At 42.0% G+C, this 19,667-nt stretch overlaps 3 protein-coding genes across 8 annotated transcripts; 1 reads left to right on the top strand and 2 right to left on the bottom strand.

Annotated features, from left to right (window-relative positions):
* Nucleotides 1-171: 171 nt before the first annotated feature.
* Nucleotides 172-3,108, top strand: LOC115692258 (uncharacterized). Of its 5 annotated transcripts, none has more exons than XR_008817749.1 (4): nucleotides 172-1,065; nucleotides 1,147-1,392; nucleotides 1,790-1,982; nucleotides 2,612-3,108. XR_008817749.1 is itself a non-coding variant. In XM_056317063.1 (3 exons), the coding sequence occupies exons 1-3, from the start codon at nucleotides 250-252 to the stop codon at nucleotides 1,922-1,924; spliced, it is 1,197 nt and encodes a 398-aa protein (XP_056173038.1). In that variant the 5' UTR covers nucleotides 172-249; the 3' UTR covers nucleotides 1,925-3,108. The 5 variants fall into 5 exon arrangements, 2 of the variants coding, with proteins under 2 accessions (XP_056173038.1, XP_056173039.1); XR_008817751.1 differs by having other exon boundaries at nucleotides 2,514-3,108; XR_008817750.1 differs by having other exon boundaries at nucleotides 2,484-3,108.
* A 593-nt stretch (nucleotides 3,109-3,701) lies between these two features.
* On the bottom strand, nucleotides 3,702-7,336 carry LOC115692219 (uncharacterized). 2 transcript variants are annotated; one of them, XM_056317061.1, is made up of 3 exons: nucleotides 6,961-7,336; nucleotides 6,014-6,212; nucleotides 3,702-5,525 (listed from the first exon to the last, which is right to left on the bottom strand). In XM_056317061.1, the coding sequence occupies exons 1-3, from the start codon at nucleotides 7,178-7,180 to the stop codon at nucleotides 4,079-4,081; spliced, it is 1,866 nt and encodes a 621-aa protein (XP_056173036.1). In that variant the 5' UTR covers nucleotides 7,181-7,336; the 3' UTR covers nucleotides 3,702-4,078. The 2 variants fall into 2 exon arrangements, with proteins under 2 accessions (XP_056173036.1, XP_056173037.1); XM_056317062.1 differs by having other exon boundaries at nucleotides 3,702-5,483.
* A 1,744-nt stretch (nucleotides 7,337-9,080) lies between these two features.
* On the bottom strand, nucleotides 9,081-16,810 carry LOC115692217 (uncharacterized). The gene is made up of 9 exons (XM_030618997.2): nucleotides 15,768-16,810; nucleotides 14,830-14,959; nucleotides 13,160-13,650; nucleotides 12,662-12,742; nucleotides 12,426-12,524; nucleotides 11,825-11,938; nucleotides 11,589-11,672; nucleotides 10,834-10,905; nucleotides 9,081-9,762 (listed from the first exon to the last, which is right to left on the bottom strand). The coding sequence occupies exons 1-9, from the start codon at nucleotides 16,107-16,109 to the stop codon at nucleotides 9,493-9,495; spliced, it is 1,683 nt and encodes a 560-aa protein (XP_030474857.1). The 5' UTR covers nucleotides 16,110-16,810; the 3' UTR covers nucleotides 9,081-9,492.
* Between the last annotated feature and the right edge of the window lie 2,857 nt (nucleotides 16,811-19,667).

Here is a 19,667-nt window from a genome sequence, read left to right as displayed (position 1 = left end):
GCCGCAGCTGCCGGTTCTATTTTTTTTTTTTCTGACGTTAATTGGACGAAATTATAACGGGAGAGCAGATTTGGGACTCGAATAAAAGTTTAAGATTTTTTTTTAGATAAAAAAAAAGTTCATGATATAATTGAGACAAAGCGTAAAGTTAATGGGTTTTTGTGGGATTAGGCCAAAAAAACAAAAAAACAGGGTACGAAGCCAATTTCTCGGACCCCGGCACGGCCTGTCCGGAGGCACCCGGAGCAAATGAAGCCGACGCTGAGGCCGAGCCTCACCCGCGCATGGCCATGGATCCTCGCCTCCAACTTCTCCACCTTCTTCTCTCAACTCCCTCCTCCTCCTCCTCCTCTTACTCGTGCTCTCCACATCACTCCAATTCGCCACCGTCACATTCACTCTTCTCTATCTCCTCCGCCGCCGACGCCGCCGCCGCCGCCGCTAGCTTCTTCTTCTTCCCCTTCGCTGCTCCCACTGTTTCTGAGGCCACCCAAGTACACGACCACCGTCTCGGACCTCCTAGAATGGCACTCTTGGGCCAAATCTCTCGCCGCCTCTGTCGGGTCCTCCTTCGAGGACTCCGACAACGGCCCGGACTCCGCTCTCCTCTGTAGGGAGCTCAGCTGGCTGATGGAAGACGTCCTCGACGGGTTCGACCCTTCATTGATGCGCAAAGCCGTCGCGAGCGACGACCCAGATGTCATCATTAGCTTGAAAGCCGATGTCCAGGAGCTCTACAGCTTATGGAAGCAGAGGATCGAGGAGAGAAGGCCTTTTCAGTATGTAGTCGGGTGCGAGCATTGGAGGGACTTGATTCTGTGCGTTCGAGAAGGGGTCTTGATCCCGAGGCCCGAGACCGAGATCGTTGTGGATTTGGTGGTTGATGTGATTTCGAAAGACCAAGGATTGAGAGAGGGTTTGTGGGCTGATTTGGGAACTGGTAGTGGCGCTATTGCTATTGGAATTGCCAAGATCTTGGGTAATTATGGAAGAGTTATCGCAACGGATTTGAGCCCTTTCGCTGTTCCAGTTGCTTCCTTTAATGTGGAAAGATATAGCTTGCAGGTCTGTATGGTCGACATATATAAATAGAGATAGCATGGAATGGGGTATGTTTTCATTTGGTTTAAGTTTATGTGAAAGCAGGACAAAATTGAGGTGAGGGAAGGTTCTTGGTTGGAACCTTTGAAGGACGTTGAAGGAAAAGTCGCAGGTCTTGTGAGCAATCCGCCTTATATTCCAAGTGTAGACATAAGTGGCTTACAAGCCGAAGTTGGGAGGCATGAACCGAGGCTTGCCCTGGATGGTGGTGCTGAGGGTATGGATGATCTTCTCCATCTGTGTAATGGGGCTGCTTCAATGTTGAAACCTGGTGGTTTCTTTGCTTTTGAGGTACTCCTTTTCATTGAATCTCCACCATCATCTTAACGTGCTAAACTTGGTACACCTGGAGGTACACCGACTTATTCATCTCTGGGGACTTGCTTGATGAGTTAAATTTAGCTCTTCTTTTGGGGCAGATTATAAGTCGCCGTGATTATCATGCACATATGGTGGTCAGCCTATGTGAATGTTCCCATAGGCTTGATCATACTTGAATAGCCGATACATAAGCATTCAAGTCTAGGATAGTACTTTTAAACTTGGTCTGTCAAGGCTGAAAAGCTGGGATCCATCACATGTGTCCATGGTTCATCGAAGGAGAAAGAGCTGTTATTTTCAGTTATTAGATCCATATTGTTGTCATTGTCCTCATTATCCAATCTGGCTTATTTATAATCTTATGCAGACAAACGGAGAAAAACAGTGCAAGTTTCTTGTAGATTACATGCAAAATCAATTACCAGGAAGCTTTTGCAATGTCGATACAGTATCTGATTTTGCTGGTATTCAGAGATTTGTTACTGGGTCCCGAAATCGATGATCAGCGATTGTCCTACTGTATTTCCATCCATCATTCAGGAAAGAAAGCAAATAGATGAGTATGCGCTTTGAACTTGCTTACTCTCTGGTCATTGTCTTCTTGTTTTCCTAGCCCCCCATTTTGCGACACTTGATCGCTGTTGTGAATTTGCTTTTGCAAGTGTAGCATGTCAATCTTGCCCATATGATAATTAATCCCCTAGTTAGCTTTGTGGTTTAACATACACAATTAATTCCACTGTGTATTATTTTGGCAATCATCACATTTATACCTACAGCTATAAACGGTGTAATAATTTCTGTTCTGGCGGTTGCGCATGTGCATGTATGAGAAGCTACTAGCTCATGGGAATCGTAGCATCGGGGGGGCTCGACTGTCTGACCCCTATTGTCTCATTAAGTAGAATTCTATCCGACGACTTGTTATGAACATGCCAATTATGCCGTTCGGTGTCAGATCACTCCATCTAGGGTCATCAGCAGCACTAACTCAGCCATTCGAAATCATTTTAACTTGTTTACATGATCATTTATTAGAATCTCCCTTTTAAGGTTTTCAGGTGACAAGCTGATACTTTTTATCTATGTAGCATTGCTGAAGTACAACAAAATGCCTATGCTTACTCCCAACTTTTTGAACCAAAGCTGATCCATGTTCTTCATCCATCGTGCGTGTTGCTGTTCTCAGGGTGGTTTCAATTTCTTGAGATGCCTCCAACATTAATGATGCATCAGCTCCCAAAGCAGTCCCTGCGACAACGTGTGCTGCTGCTTCATCCATCTTGTCTTTTATGCCACTTATATAAACTAGATACACAACCTTAAAGAAAAGCGTGGTCCTACTCCTGTCCTTCAATTACTATAGAGGTTTGTTCCAGCGTGAATATCGAAAGTAACAACCCTATCTGGTAAAAGATGAAAGCAAGGAGGATGGCAAATGGCATTGTGTTTTCTAAATGTTGGGTAACAACTAACAGGAGGTGTATCTTTAGAGCAACACAATTGCAGCTATTTAAATTCAGCGATGAAGAGATATATGACGGCATGCTCTCCTTGTACTTAAGAAAATGGACTTCTGACATGTCCCAGTGATTCGTGGATGACAGGGTAGCGCTACGAATTGTGTAAGGTGTTTGTTATATTAATGAAAGATCACTGGGTTGCTTGGTGACTTGATTATTTAAATGGCACTATATTTTTTAGATAATTATTTTGCCTCGTCCTACAACCCATTTCACTTGTTTTGGAGAGCATATGAGTACACGGCTTGCTACCATAAAATTAGTTAGCTCAACTTTGAAGTGGCATCAGACGCCCAGGATTAAAATGTTGAATTTGCAAGTAGGATAAATCAAAAGAAGGGCCAATAAATTGATACACTTGTGATAATTCTATCCCAAACTAATTTTTTGACTATGAAAAACCTCAAACTAGTATACCTGTGACAAATTTACCCCAATCTAATTTTTTGACCACCAAAAATCCCGAACTGGTACATTTATGATAAATTTACTCTCCGTTAATTTCCATTAAATTGAATTAATACCACAAAAAATCATAAACTAGTACGCTTGTGACAAACGAAGGATAAAATATAAAATTAGTACATTCGTCAATTATTGCATGTCATTTAACAAAGCAATTTGACAATAAAATTTAACGGAAATAAACTGATGGTAAATTTCTCACAGATATACTATTTTGAGATTTTTGGTGATCAAAAAATTAATTTGGAGTAAAATTGTCACAGACGTACCCGTTTTGGATTTTTCGCGATATTAACCCAAATAATAATTGGAACACAAACATCAAGATACAGGAGTCCAAAGTCACCCGCTTGTCCCCAACCTTAAAAAGGGGGGAGTCTAACATCCATGGATATTCTCTGCTCTAGTTGGAGAACAGGGCTTGAAATTGCTCCGATAAATATTTAAACACAGAGAAATCTGTCCAGGTCTTGACCTCAGCTTAAACGTCCGAATTTGGAGAAATTCAGAACTTTCAAGTCCAAACAAAAACAGATTTCAAAGGATTCTACCATTTACCAGCACCGTCCGCACAACCTCTGTACAAAAACAGATTCCAAAATATTCTACCCCTTACCAGCGTTGATATTCTCTGCGTAGCCTGCATTCAGAATGGGAATGCGATCCAGTCACGGCCTTCCAAAAGAATATATGAGCCTCCTCAAGTTCTCCCGATGTTGGGGCCCTTGGAAACGATGCAGGTCACCGACAGACGTTCTTCTTTCTACATCTGCATAATGTTGTTCTGGGGCAAGATCAGGCAGAGGGCCCAAGCGAAACCACGCATCATCATAACATGTTCTATGTGGTATCTCCTGCATAATGTTTCGGTGATGAGCACCAATCCCTCCATATTCATTCCTGGAATTCATTTCCAACTCTATATTATGTGTATTCCTGGGTAACGGAACATGGGTAATTGAAGGAAAGGGACCAAATGAGAGTGGCTCCTGCATAATGTTTTGGTGACAGGCACCAATCCCTCCATATTCGTTCCTGGAATTCATTCCCAGCTCTATATGTGTATTCCTGGGTAATGGAACATGGGTCATTGAAGGAAAGGGACCAAATGAGAGTGGCTCCTGCATAATGTTTTGGTGACAGGCACCAATCCCTCCATATTCATTCCTGGAATTCATTCCCAACTGTATATGTGTATTCCTGGGTAACAGAACATGGGTCATTGAAGGAAAGGGACCAAATGAGAGTGGCTCCTGCATAATGTTTTGGTGACAGGCACCAATCCCTCCATATTCATTCCTGGAATTCATTCCCAACTCTATATGCATATTCGTGGGTAACGGAACATGGGTCACTGAAGGAAAGGGACCAAATGAGAGTGGCTCCTGCATAATGTTTTGGTGACAGGTACCAATCCCTCCATATTCGTTCCTGGAATTCATTCCCAACTCTATATGCGTATTCGTGGGTAACGGAACATGGGTCACTGAAGGAAAGGGACCAAATGAGAGTGGCTCCTGCATAATGTTTTGGTGACAGGCACCAATCCCTCCATATTCGTTCCTGGAATTCATTCCCAACTCTATATGTGTATTCTTGGGTAACGGAACATGGGTCATTGAAGGAAAGGGACCAAATAAGAGTGGCAGCAACTGCTCCTGCTCCTGTGTCCGGATCAGGTTCTCATAAATTCGCTCAAATCCTACATGCACCTGAACTGATCTCTCATAAATTGGTGGCAAGTCCACAGGCATCTGAACCGGACTCACATAAATTTGCCGACATTCTCCACGAATTGCATTGTTGTGCGTCATTGACTCTCTCAACACATCCCAAGCTCCAGGGTAGAACCTGAACTTGAAGGTACTGCAAGGCCCCAGAGGAAAGAGTTCATCACATCTCGAACCATCTCCGCGCTTGTGGTGATATCCTGGATAATTCTTGCTTTCAAAAGCTGTCTGATCAGTCAATTTCAGAGAATTCCAAGATGCAAGTTGCTCCAGCTTCCAATAACAATATGGAGCTTCAGTCTTGTGGCTTACATGTACTTCACCATCAGCACGAAGCATTTGGCTTGCGTTCCAAAAGAAGCCATACACAAGTTCCCTATGCATACTGTATATGAACAATCACAATGAAACACATCAATACCGGTCCACACTTTATTCCCGAGGAGCATATTTTCAGGATTGGGCAAATATGAGCCTCAGATATGTAAGTTGATCTCCATCTACTATAAAAGCCAAAACTCCACCATCAAATTCTAAGGCATGGAAGGGCAAAACTCTACCATGAGGACTCTGCAAATTATCCAACTCACGTGAAATCCTTTTCTTCTTCTGGATTTCCATCCACGGTGCTCTAGAGGGACACTAACCATTTCAAAATTTGGAATAATATTGCAATAGAGAGCCCACTGCTGATATTAATTTCAGAAAAAATATTATACCTGCTGTTCTTTGAAAAAAAAAGGAAAAAGAAAAGGTGGTGCTGCAACAAAGTAAGAATATGATGATGCATTACCACACTGTGGATGAAAAGATATAGAATGGTAATAGTCTAATAGATTATAGATAAGCATGGAGAAACGTGATGCACTTTACTTGATCAACTGCACGTTGTTTTCCTTTCCATGGAACCCCGCATGAGGGAAGTTGAAGATGATTCGATCGAACTTCCGCACTCTCAAATCTGGATGGTCTTTCATTCCGGTGGCATCCACTCCATGCAACAAGGAAGCTCCCAGCTTCTTTAACTTCCCCACATTTGATTTTGCTTTCTTATACTTCCTGATCAAGGCATCTGTCGCGCATGACACAAGCTTCTAAGTTAAAACCACATGGCCAGTCCAATTAGTCTTTTTTTTTTTTTTCTGAATAACATGATCCTGACACATAAGGCTAGGATGACGTAGCGAGACTCGCTTAGTTAAAACGAGAGGAAAAAAAAAAAGACATAGCGATACTTGAACCAGGCCTAGCAGCATGAGAAAGGTAAAGAAAACTAGTTTGTAATGCTTATATCACCTGGCAACCTGAATCATCAGTGCACTTGACATGGCATATCATTCGCACTACTTCCATTCAAAATAAATTGGTGAGTGATACTAATGTCAGCGTTTCACGTAATATAAGACTTCCTCGTGGCCATAAGATTGGTTAGGGAAAGTTAACTCCGACCAACAAGACCAAGTAGAGTCGATATCACAGCATATGTTAGTCTCAGTCCCGACTTCTATTCCAGACAAGAAGGCGAAGCAAGAGAAACCGGTAACGTCACGAGAGCAAGAATTTGTCCTGCGACAAGACCCACCTTCCATTCCTTCCACAAAAAAACTGACTTGCGCATTTCACAACCACCTAACATCCAAACAGACCATCCATACTCAAATAACCTGACCCGTGCGTAAGCAAACGTGCTTGATCAGCCGATCGCTCCCACAACAACACATGCCCTAGAGAACCAACAGTAAGATTACACTCACGCATACATAAACCGGGTCCGATACAAGGGCAGAACTGTCAGCATCATGGTAAGCACTAGTACGCACCATAATGGTCGAGGGAAGTGGCGGTCACATTGGAGGCAGAGCCAAAAGCCGAGGCCAAACTCGACGAGAAAGAGAAGTCGCCTTCACCCACCAACAGTATCCGATGATGTGGTGCGTAGTGGCTCAGCCATTTCTGCCTCCTCCATCCCTCTATTTCTTCCTCTCCTTCCTCGTCACTTTCGCTTCCAAGTCGCGTCCTTTCGCCCTCCTCCACCACCATCGGAGCAAGACTTTCACTCTGCGTTGCTTTTTTTCAACTAGACACGGGGCCTCTGTACCGAGCAGAGCATCGTCGTCGTCACCACCGCTGTCTAAAAAGCGTCTTCTGTTTTGTTTTTTTCCTCTCTCCCTTACGTAGGTGATGCCTGATGGACTTTTGGAAAGGAAACGAATTCGACTTTAATAAAGAACGCTTGCTTTTTTCCTTAATTTACGACAATGCCACTGATTAGACGTTGATTTTTTCCAGTATTGGAAATAGGAATGGGTGGCCGTTCCTGGGCCTTGGCCCGTTTGATCTTGGGCCGATCTGGCCCATGGTCTCGGCCCATAATTTTTTTTTTGGGTTGGGCCACCTGGCCCCAATTGTCTCAGTGAGAAAAGAGAAATTTCAGTGACCCTTGACGCAACGGCCGGGCGGGCGAGAGAGAACAAATTCATATCTATGAATTGGCCTCATTCCTCTCATTTTCCACCATCCTACATATTATCATAAGATTCCTACGCCTCCTCCTTTTGATCAGAGACTCGGACATGGTAAGCTTCACAAGAATCGATCTCCACCTTACAGAAGGCGAAAAATCGGGAGGGCGGTAGGCAATGACGGGCCTCATGAACTCTTCTCTAGCCCTAAGAATTCATGATTTCTAGTTTGACGATATGAAACCAAGGATTAAAATTGTGAAACGTTGGAGGTATCCCTGTCCCTGAATCAAAACTTTTCTCCAAAAACTTAGGGCGTGCACGATAACCATTCTGTTTTTCTATTTTTTTATTCATGGGAACAGGTTTGGAACAGAAATCCGTTTGGTAAAGCAATTTTATTTTTCTATTTCTAGAATAAATTTCTATTCAATAATTATATTTGGAAAAGAAATAAGAAGTAAACATTTCTACTTTTCTATTTCTAGAACAAAAATGAAAAGTAAAAACTCTTTTCATCGGTTGCCATCACTACTAGCCGGTCGCCCACCTACCGCCCCACCATCGTCGCCGGTTGCCTCCCAACGCCGTCGGCCACCGTCCTCTACCGCCAACCGCCTCCGTCTCTCGCCATCTGCCTTCCTCCGCCACCCAATGCTGGTCGCCTCCCGCCATCAGTCGCCGCCTCCCACCTTCGATCGCCGCTGCCGCCGCCTGCCGCCTACCTTTGACCGTCCTCTGTCTGCCTCCCGTCATGTCCAACACCGGCCACCTCCCACCGGCCGCCTCCTGTCACTGTCCTCCGCCTCCCGCCGCCGTCCTTCGCCGCCTGTCTCCCATCACCAGCTACCTCCAGCCACCGCCCGCTGTCCACTGCTGCTCGGGAGGGAGGGAGAGATTTTGTGTCGTTATCAAACAAATTTCTATTTCTGAAATAAAAAATTTACATCATTATCAAACGCGTATTTTGACTCATAAACTCGTCCATGGAATACAAATAGAAAAATATATTTCTGGCCAGAATTGATTTCTGGAACAAAATAATTATCATTCGAGCCCTTACCAGTTGTTACTTCAACCAAAAACAGCGCCATGAACGCAGAAGTAAACAAAGACTGACTTGCTCCCATCATAAAGCTAGAAGAAATTGCAGTTGCCAGCATCCGATATAGACTAGTCTAGCCTGCCTATAGCAGGGGACAGCTGCACCAGGCAAATCACCAAGTTTGTGATAAAAAGCTCACCAACTGAATCTGGTTGGAACCAATAAAATCTCAAATCGGTCACATTCAATCAATGGATGTTTCAATTTCTAAATGTTTCCCAACAGTTTAAAGCTGTTGTATCCAAGACCATAACTGAACCTGAAGTAGGTGTGACAAAGCTACACGATGCCTTCTACAAACACTTGGGTACATCTCCCCTTCCAGTATGAGTATCTGGATATTCAAAGAGAGGATGTAGCCACAATAGACCTATTGGGAGAGCAAATTTTTTTAGGAGAACCTGTGCTACAACTTAAATAAGCAAAGATTGCTTGAATAATGTACAACAGACACAAATCAGTTTTGCCCTCTGACTTGACCTCAAAATATTCCCCGTCCCCAAAAGGGACTCGACAAAACTGACACTGTGAATCAAAGGAAATGCCGTAGAGATGACCTAAATCTATTTACACGATAACAGAAGAAAGCAGTCGCTCAACTCCAGGACCTCAATTCCATTCACCTCATCCTCGATGAGTTTGGACAGGCTGGCTGGTCAAACATAACATGCTTTGGGTACATCAGACACATCACCATATTCTCTGCCAATTAATCCTGGTCCTGTGATATCTCAGCTCCGAGGAGCATAGAAAGAACTTGGCCAATTCTATGCTTGGTCCGCCATTCATGATGAAGCTCTTCTCCATTGCTTCTTACCCTTCAACTGGTGCAACTTGAATGGACTCCAGCTCTTTCTGCGTTTGGAAGTCTCACAGAAGAGGCCAGAGGCCAGGGCTTGCTGAAGCCATAACTCGAATTCGTCCTCTTCATCCATCATCTCTGCATCCAGATCCCATGGATACCTACTTGAGTTACATCGCTGTGATTTCCTTTCCAAGCCAACCATATTCACATGGAAGCTTGGACGATGAGTGTTGGGCCGACAAGCCATACCCTGCGTGGATACAACCATGATGAGGACAACTGTGAAATGCCCTTCCAAAAGACTGATACGACATTGTTAGGCATTCGGGTACATTCAAGTCCAATTACAAGGATGTTCCAAACCCATCAAAAGCAAAAAAGAGGAAGAAAAAATTTCAACTGAGAACAACTGCGGTGTTTCTTGCTACTTGGCAAATTATAGAAACAGTTTTTATGGAGGTAAATGCTGCAAAATGGAGAATCCTAATTGTTACGACCTGGCAAGGAGCTTATTGTAAGGATTAGAAATAATGTCCAGGAGTACAAAGATAACTATTTTGATCTTTGTCTCCCTACTTCGCTACATGAATGACTGATAAAAAAATGAAAAGAACCAAAACTCCAACAAATAAACAAGCTCCCCACGAAGCACAAGACTTGTCAAGATCTTCCGCAGGCGATTTTGCAAAGTCGGTAAAATCCTTACTAATTCATTCTTTTCCCTGTAAATACCATACTCAGAACAAAACCGCACCATCTAATGTAATTTGTAATGTAAAGAGATGTTTGCTAGGATGATCAGGTACAAGTCAATATAACTCACTTCAGAACCACTCAAGAAGAGGTATAGCAAATTAAAATTTCACATCCAGCTTCATTTCTCAACGCTCCCTTGGCAAGTTTAATGACATGAAGATTCTAAAGTAACGGCCAAAATCACTTTCCTATTGAATAAACTATAAAAGTGTGAATCGAGCATGTTACTAGAGTTAAAAATGGTAGTAAACATAAATGGAATAGGTATATCCTTGACCCATGACAGCAGTCGCACCTTAGAGTTCGTAATGCACAGAAATCGAGTAAAAAAGCATTCATCAGTGTATGTGATGGATACATATCACAGGAATGGTAATACAGTAAGTATCCAAGCATTTGAGAAATGTCTACTGATGTTTCTTTTTCACCTAGTTCTTTTTCCTATTGGTGATAAAGCCTTGTCCTTCATTGGTTCAAACTCCTAAAAGGATAATAATGTTTAAGAATTTTCTATGACACTAGTTTGACGATGGGCAAATGAACTAAACTGCGAGGAAGTACTGACCTGGCAGATGGCCCATTCTGACACATCAAAGATCTTGCTTTCGGCACAGACAAAAGCGCGTGGTATTTCCACCTGCAGGACAGAAGGAAACTGCATAAGTAAAATGACTAGCACATCCGTACAAAAAAGGAGCAATGACTCCGATTTCGTTTTGCAATGATCGAATGAACTTCCAGTGCCCCTGGTATCAGTGAGAAAGAATGCTTCATGAATCAATAGGTGAAGAAGTAAACTTTTTTGTTGTAATGACAATGAATATAGCATACACGGAGATCACACACGTCCATATGCAGTCTGACTCAAGTGGCATGCATGTTTTAGGAAAAGGGGAAATAATGGGGATAGAGGTCACCCTTGTGAGTTGTTCCAACCGATATGTAAACTTTCACTAGCTAAGAAAACCAAAAATGCGCTTAAAGATAACTATTTCCAGGTTACAGATGAAATGAATTTTGTTCTGTTGATTTGTTCGAGCATTCAGGAAAAAGAATATTGGATACATTCTTTTTTCAATAGTATTTATGAGAAAAGGAAGGACAAATTATGATATGCAAATACATGCTAGAAAGCAGAGATAGCACAGAAGAAAGGCTCATCGGGAATTTTATCTTGGAGATTGGGCTATAATGTAAAACACTTCACATGACAAATGCCAGAAGAACAGTACATAAGTGAGGCCCCACCATATATTCCCTAATGACCAATGGATAAGGAATAGCACATCAAGTGTTTCAGGCTGATTGCAAGTGTGTTACCTTTTGAGGCCTATTAAAGACCAATGAGCCCTTGTATTCAACCCATCCATCCCCATCTTTGGCTGGATGATGTTGGCAACAATCCTGATACAGGAAAAAGTAATTCACACAAATTAAGAAATGACGTGCATTATATGTTTTCTCCTCGTTGCATTTTCTAAGTTGACAGATTTTTCTTTGAGAGAAATTTAGAGAAAAGAAGCAATGGAGGTAGAGCAAATGAGAAGAGGACCTACCTGACACCACCTAGCATTGGTCTTACTCCTATTGGTACACACCCATACATGAGAGTTTCCACACTTTGTGCATTGTATACGTCTTGACTCCTCAGCACAATAATCATGATTTTCCTGCTTATTAAATGATGATGGTATGGTGCGAAGTAAGGAAATTTACAAAATGAATGACACAGAAAATGCAGAAGCGAAGGGCAAAATCATATCAGAGAGACAAATATTTAGACCACAACAGTGAAACTAACAACAACAAGCATACAAGACGCAAGGGTGCACATGCATGGGCAATACAAGATAGTCCTCCTAGAATTGCCACAAATTTCGCTGCTCATTTGTTCCCCAAACAAACTCCAGAGGACACTCTATCACATGCCAGAGAGAGGGGGGAAACATAGATATTGATGTAAAATAAGCAGCTAAAGACAGTGTGAATTCAAGGGAGGGCATCCAGATTTAAATTGTAATTGATAGGCTAGGCAAAGCTCCAATCAATTAGTAGAACTTAAATCTTTTTGAAAGTTTCTGCTGAATTTATCCGCATTATATGCAAAACAAGCGCACAGGGATAAAATGGAAACTAGCACTATGGCAGAAGTTTCACCTGATGCGAGTGGGACTTTTGACAGACACTCCTGCTTCTGTTTTCTTCCTTCTTCAGTTGCTCATCATAGTCTCTCTTCTTTGTGGAATCTGAGAGGACCTGTCAAGAAACATCCACTTTAAGAAAATTTGAAACCCGATGTTCTTCATCTTTCTAGTTTTTCCACAACATCTGGAATAAAATGGAAACTAGCTGACCAGTGCATTAAGAAATGCATCATAAAGGGAAATGCTCACCTCATATGCACATTGAAGTTTCTTAAATGATTCGCTAGCTAGTGAACTTCCCATGTTTTTATCAGGATGCACAAGCATGGCCTGCAAGCAAACATGACATATAAATAAACACCACGTTAAGCAAAAAGAAGTATGGTAGAACCATTACTAGATATTAATCAACAACACACATCTCCAGAAGCTGCATATTAATGCCACATCATGTTACTGAAACATTTGACTTATTAGTTTATAAACAACTAACGGTGTTTACCATATTGATGGAAGAGTAGAGGATAACGATCAAGAGACTATTTATTTCTTCTCCAATAACAGTTCTAAAGCCTAAATTTACATCTTAATTTAGATTCCTAAAATAATTTTCTGTGACATACTAAGTAACAACATATCAGAAGCTTCAGAACTATTATATCCTCACGAATGAGAAGTTAAGGATTTGATAATGCCAAGCAGCAGCAAAACATAAAAGGAATAAAAACATTACCAATTCATACCTACCTTTTTTCGATATTCCTTTTTCAACACCACAGCATCAATTTTCTTTTGCCGAGGAAACCCAAGTGCTTCATAATGGTCCACACTATTTAATATCCTTTTCATCTCATCTAATGAACTAGTTTCTTCTTTTAACTCCTTATTTCCGGATAATTCTCTCTGCTTACAAATAAACGATGAGGAAGCAGGCTGTTTGCTGGATGATTTACATGAATGCAACTTTTCAGGCTCTTCATTCAAAGTAGAGAATTCACATTCTCCAGAGAATTCATCTTCAGTCAGTGTTTCCGACTCTTTCTGCTCTTCGGAGTGCCTTGTCTCAGAAATATTGTCACAACACTGAACCAAATATGCTAGCACGTCATTTGAGAAGAACGCAAGGTTGATGGAGAGGAAAACACCATGCCATCCAACTCGAACTTTGACACAATAGATGGCATAAATGGTAGCCATCAATATTACCAGACGGGCATGACTGCGGGAGAACAAGTAACCTGCATTTGCGTGTTCAAGAATCAAAACGTTAGCATTATAGTCAAAGTTGGACTTCACTTTTAAACGTTGAAACAACTTTCAAACTGATTTCGTCATTATAGTGGATAGTTTGAATATATATTTGCTAAGGTTCCACAACTCGATCATATTACGGTAGTACAATCCATAGCATAACATGATCTACTTCTAGGTAACTGCACTTCTCTTTGCAGTCAGGTAAACATCATTCTCTTACTCTAAATACATTAACTGTAACAATTGCAGCAGTTGCACAATGTGCACGAACAATTCACCATTAATAGAACATGATATTAGGCTCCAACAAAATATGCAACTGTTATCTCCAAAACACTCCAAGACCATAACACAAACTTCAAGGGAATTCAGATTTCCTATAGAATGATGATTTAATTTTTTTTATTTGAGAAAAAAAGAGAGGAAATAAGTAAAATTCAGATCATGTCTACAGTCTACCCAAAATTGGAGTATGTTTAGTCCAGCTACAAGATTTCAATTTACATACACAGTACATCTACAGTGACAACAGTAACGATCAGAACAGAAAAGAAGGAAGGAGACAATCAAAGCGAGTAAAAGAAGTTCCAGCTGAAAAGACCAATGAGAGATTCTTTCATAATGAAATAGCTACTTAAGTTAGCAGAGAAAAGTCACGAGCGACCTATTTTCAGCCAAGGTTCTTGCTACAACAGGTAGTAACTAAGATGCTAATCAACATAAAAATAAAGCATCTTCCATTAACGAATTTGTCCCGTTAAGTGATTAAGTTCCTCTCTTGAACAAGATAAGTGGCTAATCTATTGGCTAGCACGTACTAAACTAGCATAATTTCCTGAAAGTACATTCCATACCACATTAACTGCACACATCTTATTTTCTCTCCTAAACAATGCAGCAGCAGCATCAAATAGAAACCGCTATTTGGGCCAAGTACAGCAAGAAATTAATATATAAAGCTGCTAATGACTATCCACATGAAAGATGCACGAAAAGAGCAGCTGCAAGGATGAACTAAATGGCATGGAGTTTTAGCAAGCATCCACTCTGCATGTATAATGCATCTCTAAATACATGAAGATCAGCAAGAATGGCATCGAGGAAGTAAAAAAAAATCCAATAGACTGATTTTTAAGTACAAAGGGAAAGAAGCCAACTTATACCTCCTATTACAAACAATGTTCCCGTTATCCAGAAGTTAGCAAACATCCACAAAATTAAAATAGCAAAGAGTCCTACAATAAACAGCCCAGGAGTAAATCCCAAGTACTTAACCGCAGCTCCAGCAGCTCCCTGAAAAGTTAAAAAGAATTCAACAGGAAAGTCAGCGGCATTTCTCTGAGATACCCAGAAAAGGATAATGAATCTCACGCCACTTGATAAGATCTGGTGAATTTACATTAAGGGTACGTTTGTTTCACGAAAAACTCAAGATATGGAAAACATTTTCCGAAAAATGATCGATTGTATCGTTTACAAAAACAAATAAACGAAAAATATTTTCATCATCCATAAAAATAATTAGGCATAAATTGTAATCAATAGTGAAAACACTTTCCGTTGACTAATTTTTCCAACCGATATAATCAATCATTTTTCCGGAAAATGTTTCCCAAATCTTGAGTTTTCCGGGAAACAAACTCACCCTAACTCTATTCACGCACGGTTTCCCTATCAGATGACAAAGTAACAACTCATACATTCCATCAAGATCTTCTAGGTATAGTTGTTACTATTTGTACATACGCAAAACACGCATATACAAGTCTATATATTGTTCACTCGATTCCTTTTAACAGATTTTGATAACCAAGCCTCGAGATCAGACAAGGAAATTGCCAATTCTGCATCATGTAGTTGTGTAGAAAGAACAATTCAGATCAGATTCGGAAAAAAAAAAAAAAGCGCATCATCGACGAGTCAACAACCATCACCAAGAAAGCGGTCAGAAAATGTAGGAACCGAATTGCAATAAACACATTTAAGGGAAACAAAAAAGGGAAACACCTAACAAAACAACAAAATTCCAAAAAGACAACATCCGCATCGGACGCGCAATAAATTCCACAACGACGGATGCAACAAAGAGAGGCGAACATACCATACTCAGAACGACATAAATCAAGCAAGACATGGAAGTAAGGCTGAGGAAGCAACTCCACATGATGAGGAGCAGAGAGGCGGAACCGAACCCAATAACCGACTGAGAACCCCGGACGAAGCAGTCCCTCCAGTACATCAACGACAGAAGCAACACCTTGCAGAACTGGGAACACCAGCCCCACACCGTCGGCCAATGCCTCTCCACGAACACGCAGATTCTATCTCGGACGCGCCACATCGCGTTCTTGGCACGCGAGAGGGAGCGCTTCTGCGACAGGACCCATTCCCAACCCTGCTTGAACAGCCCTATGTCCTCCATAGATCCAGCACCAGAAAGCATACAATCAGCGGAACTGGATGTGGGCAAACGAAGCAAAAACCCAAAGACGATTACAGCATCTTATAAGGGGAAAATAGATCTCCAAGAGCTCGAGGCGAGCTTCATGTCGGAGCGAGGCCAGCTATTTAAGATCCAGGGGGGGGCCTGCCGTCCCGACGCAAACGAAGCTCCCCAACTCGGCCGAGTTCGGAGCTGACGAAACTGCTTCACATGAAACCCATTGAATTCGATCACGTTCAGCTCGAATTGCTTCCCGTGTACGTCAACCCCGGGGGGAGAGAGAGAAAAGCGGGGGGAAAAGGACCAAAAGAGAAGCCGGGGGGCGGGGTCAGGAAAGCAGCCCGGGGATCATCCAAATATTCCCCTCCTCCATCCTTTTGACTGCAAAAAGCCCGCAACCGAACCGAGCCCCGTCCTTGAACTCGAGAGCAAAACAAGCGGCGACGAATCTCGGAGAACCCGTGAACCCTAAGAGAGAAGAGCCAAATGCGGGTGTGTCTGAGAGAAAAACCCTCGCGGGGAGGAGGGAGGGAGGGAGCGAGCGAGCTCGGCGGTACTCCTACTGCTGTTGCCGCTGCTGCTGCTGCTGCTGTTCAGGGGATGCTCGTGAGGGACAAAAGAGGGAGGTTGAAAAAGCTTGGGAAAGTGGAGGAGTGGAGGCAAGAGGAGGAGGAGGAGGTGGAGGAGGAGTTGCAGAGAATGAGAATCCCATTATTATTATTATTATTTTAGCGTTTGTTGCTGTTGGTGTTGCTTTGGCTTTCGGCCTTTCGGCTTTGGCTCCTCCTGCGCTTTGCTTGCGCCAATGTGGCTCTTTTGTTTGTGGATTAGGGCGATCGAGGGACTCGGGGCCCCACGCGCTCCCCCTCTCTACCTCCCTCCCCTTCCCTTCCCCCCCGGCGCTCCTGTCTTGTTGCCGAGTCGATGTTTTTGACCCCGTTTAATTTTTTTTTTACCGCATGGTGTTGCGTTCAAGGCTGTCCTAATTACAGGAATTTTGCTATTAGGAGGGTATCCACATGCTTCGTTGTTAACTAAAATTAAGGAAATAGTTTCCAATTGTAACCCATTAGCCTTTCGAGGAGGTGTGTAATCAAAATCTTGAGAATTGAATAAGTTCCGACTAGGCTCCTTGGAAACAAAAAAATCAAATGATCTCTAAGTTCGTTAAGAATTAAACACAGATGAATTAGGCACGCGAGCCATTGACACAAAACGATCCTACATTCGGCGATTGCATTCTGAATTAGTTGGATATTCCGTCGACCCAATATCTATTCAATTGCTCGACAAATGATCCATGGACCTATTTTTAGCAAAAACCTCTCAATAATAATAATCTCGGCGTGAACGGGCTTTGTCTTATTTGCGCTCCCCTCTTCTCGAAGGGATTCCTGTTGCTGGGTTCCAGATATTCTCTCTCGATCCACGTGATGTGTGCTGTCTACGGTTGGGGTTGGGGCTGGGGTATGTGGGTAACACCGTATTGCCGACTTTAGCGTATTATCACTTCCATTATAATGTGTTCACCATCATGATTGCTAGTAGGCCTAGTTGATGAAAGAGACGGCACTGACACCGTCATGGCGATGACGGATGAGAATTTTCTTGCATTATTTGCTTACGCGAACCGATGGGATGGTTAGAGTTTTTGTTTATTCGGATGCAAAAGAGAAGGGAAGCGTTCATAGTCGTAGACAGATTATGATGAATTGGGGAATTACAAAAGAGCGAGAGGTCTTCTGAACCGGGGAAGGGCTGGAGAAGTCGTCGTCGCGGGGTTGACCGGAGGAGGAGGGAAGGGGGTGGATGTGAAGGTGGGTTTCATTCGGGTTGCAGGTGCAGGTGGTGGCAACCCACCAACTTTCAACCCGTTCCGGTGACGATCTCCTCATTGGACTGAGCAATTCTTTGATGGCGATTAAGGAGGAAGGAGGAGGAGAATAAGAAGGGTTGGTGGGTCAACCACACAAAGAAGATCCCCAAGTTGACGTCGTGGCTCATCCTTTCTGTTGCGTGTTGGGTTTTTTTAGAATGCTGCTCGAATTGTGGACGTCAGCCGATAATGATTAAACCTGAATAAAATCTCGTTTGCACCATAACAGTAACATTGGGGGTGATCGGCTTCTCAATGTCCTCACCAGATATAAAGCCCAAAATCAAAGCATGAGCTGAGGTTCGACATGAATCTTCATACCTATGTCGGAAATAAGGATTTGTATAGGAGTCTTGGGAGATTGGACTCTACATACATATGGAGGGGTACGCTTTGACACGAGCTTGCCGTGCCAAGTATGGTGGTTGTGGTGGAAAGAGTTCGGCATTCCCAGACCCGATGTTCATGTAAGGAAGATTTATGCAACGACATTCATTCTATTAAGCGACCGTACTATATAGATATACTCTAAATCAATACTTGCTAATGTCCAAGTACGAAGTGAAAAGTGTGCTTTCCGTACAATTGAGAAAAAAAGAAGTCTCTAGCTTTGTTTTTGTCGCGACCTCCCCGTGGTGCCGGTCCTAGTGTCAACAGTTTTGATACTGTGTGTGGTTAATCATCAATTATCAACATATATCACCTATGATCGCGGGATAAAGTCCCACGCTTGAGTGTGCACATGTGAAATTGTATTATTTATTTCGATTGTAGGAGTCAGGTACTCTTTTGAAAGTTGCCATTGACATATTTTGCGTCTCTTTGTAACTTTTTTCTCACCAATTCTATCTAATTAATTAATGATCTATTAAAAGTATAAAAGAAGATAAATATAATTATAACATCACTTCTTGATGACATGGCAAGTTTTTGTTGATAGTGTCATTTATATCTGCGGGCACAAGACCCCAAGAAATATTATCTATAGAGTTGACCCAAGATTATGATTTGCAGAATTGATTTGTCAAGTGCAAGAACTGAGGGAGAAGAGAACTTGGATATGGCTCGACATGGGCTTTGCCTTTACTTGGTGCTTTAGAAGTTGGGAAGGAGTCTAATATGACTCGATTATCAGTACCATTTCAATTATCTATATCATGTGGATCACACTTGCAGGTTGTTCGCAAAAAAAAATGTCCAGTTTTTTTTATTATTTTCGATATATGATAACTTGAAAAATCGGCAACTTGAAGAAATTGATAAAAGTGGAATCGACGATCTTGAATATAACCATCAAAGAATCAAATGTCAACATAGTGCAATAAAGCAACCGTCAAGATAATGGAGTCAATGTAATAGTTCGTAACCTCCTTTTGTAACTCTTTTTTATAATCTCCTAACTTCCGTTGATTACCGTCGATTGTAAGTTTTAAATAGTCACATCATATTCTTCAGGAAATCCCGGGCACAAATCAAACAAATTCACTATCCTTCAGTTATCTTTACTTTTAATTTCAATGACATGATATTTTTGCAAACCTTACACTACTTCATTAGTTGACGATGTCCCGTCCCCGCTGGACGAAATACTTAGTAAAAGCGTCAACTTAGAAAACTAACCAAATGGCTCAAAGGAAGACTAGATGTTGCATCTGTTTTAGGACTAAGACTATCAGTAGCAG

The sequence above is a fragment of the Syzygium oleosum genome, unplaced genomic scaffold (genome assembly GCF_021117445.2).
Source record: "Syzygium oleosum isolate NSW1041296 unplaced genomic scaffold, Sole_v2.1 Sole_v2.13, whole genome shotgun sequence".
Classification (NCBI taxonomy): Eukaryota; Viridiplantae; Streptophyta; class Magnoliopsida; order Myrtales; family Myrtaceae; genus Syzygium; species Syzygium oleosum.
Note: the sequence above shows the minus strand (reverse complement) of the source record. Positions and strands in the feature narration are given on the sequence as shown.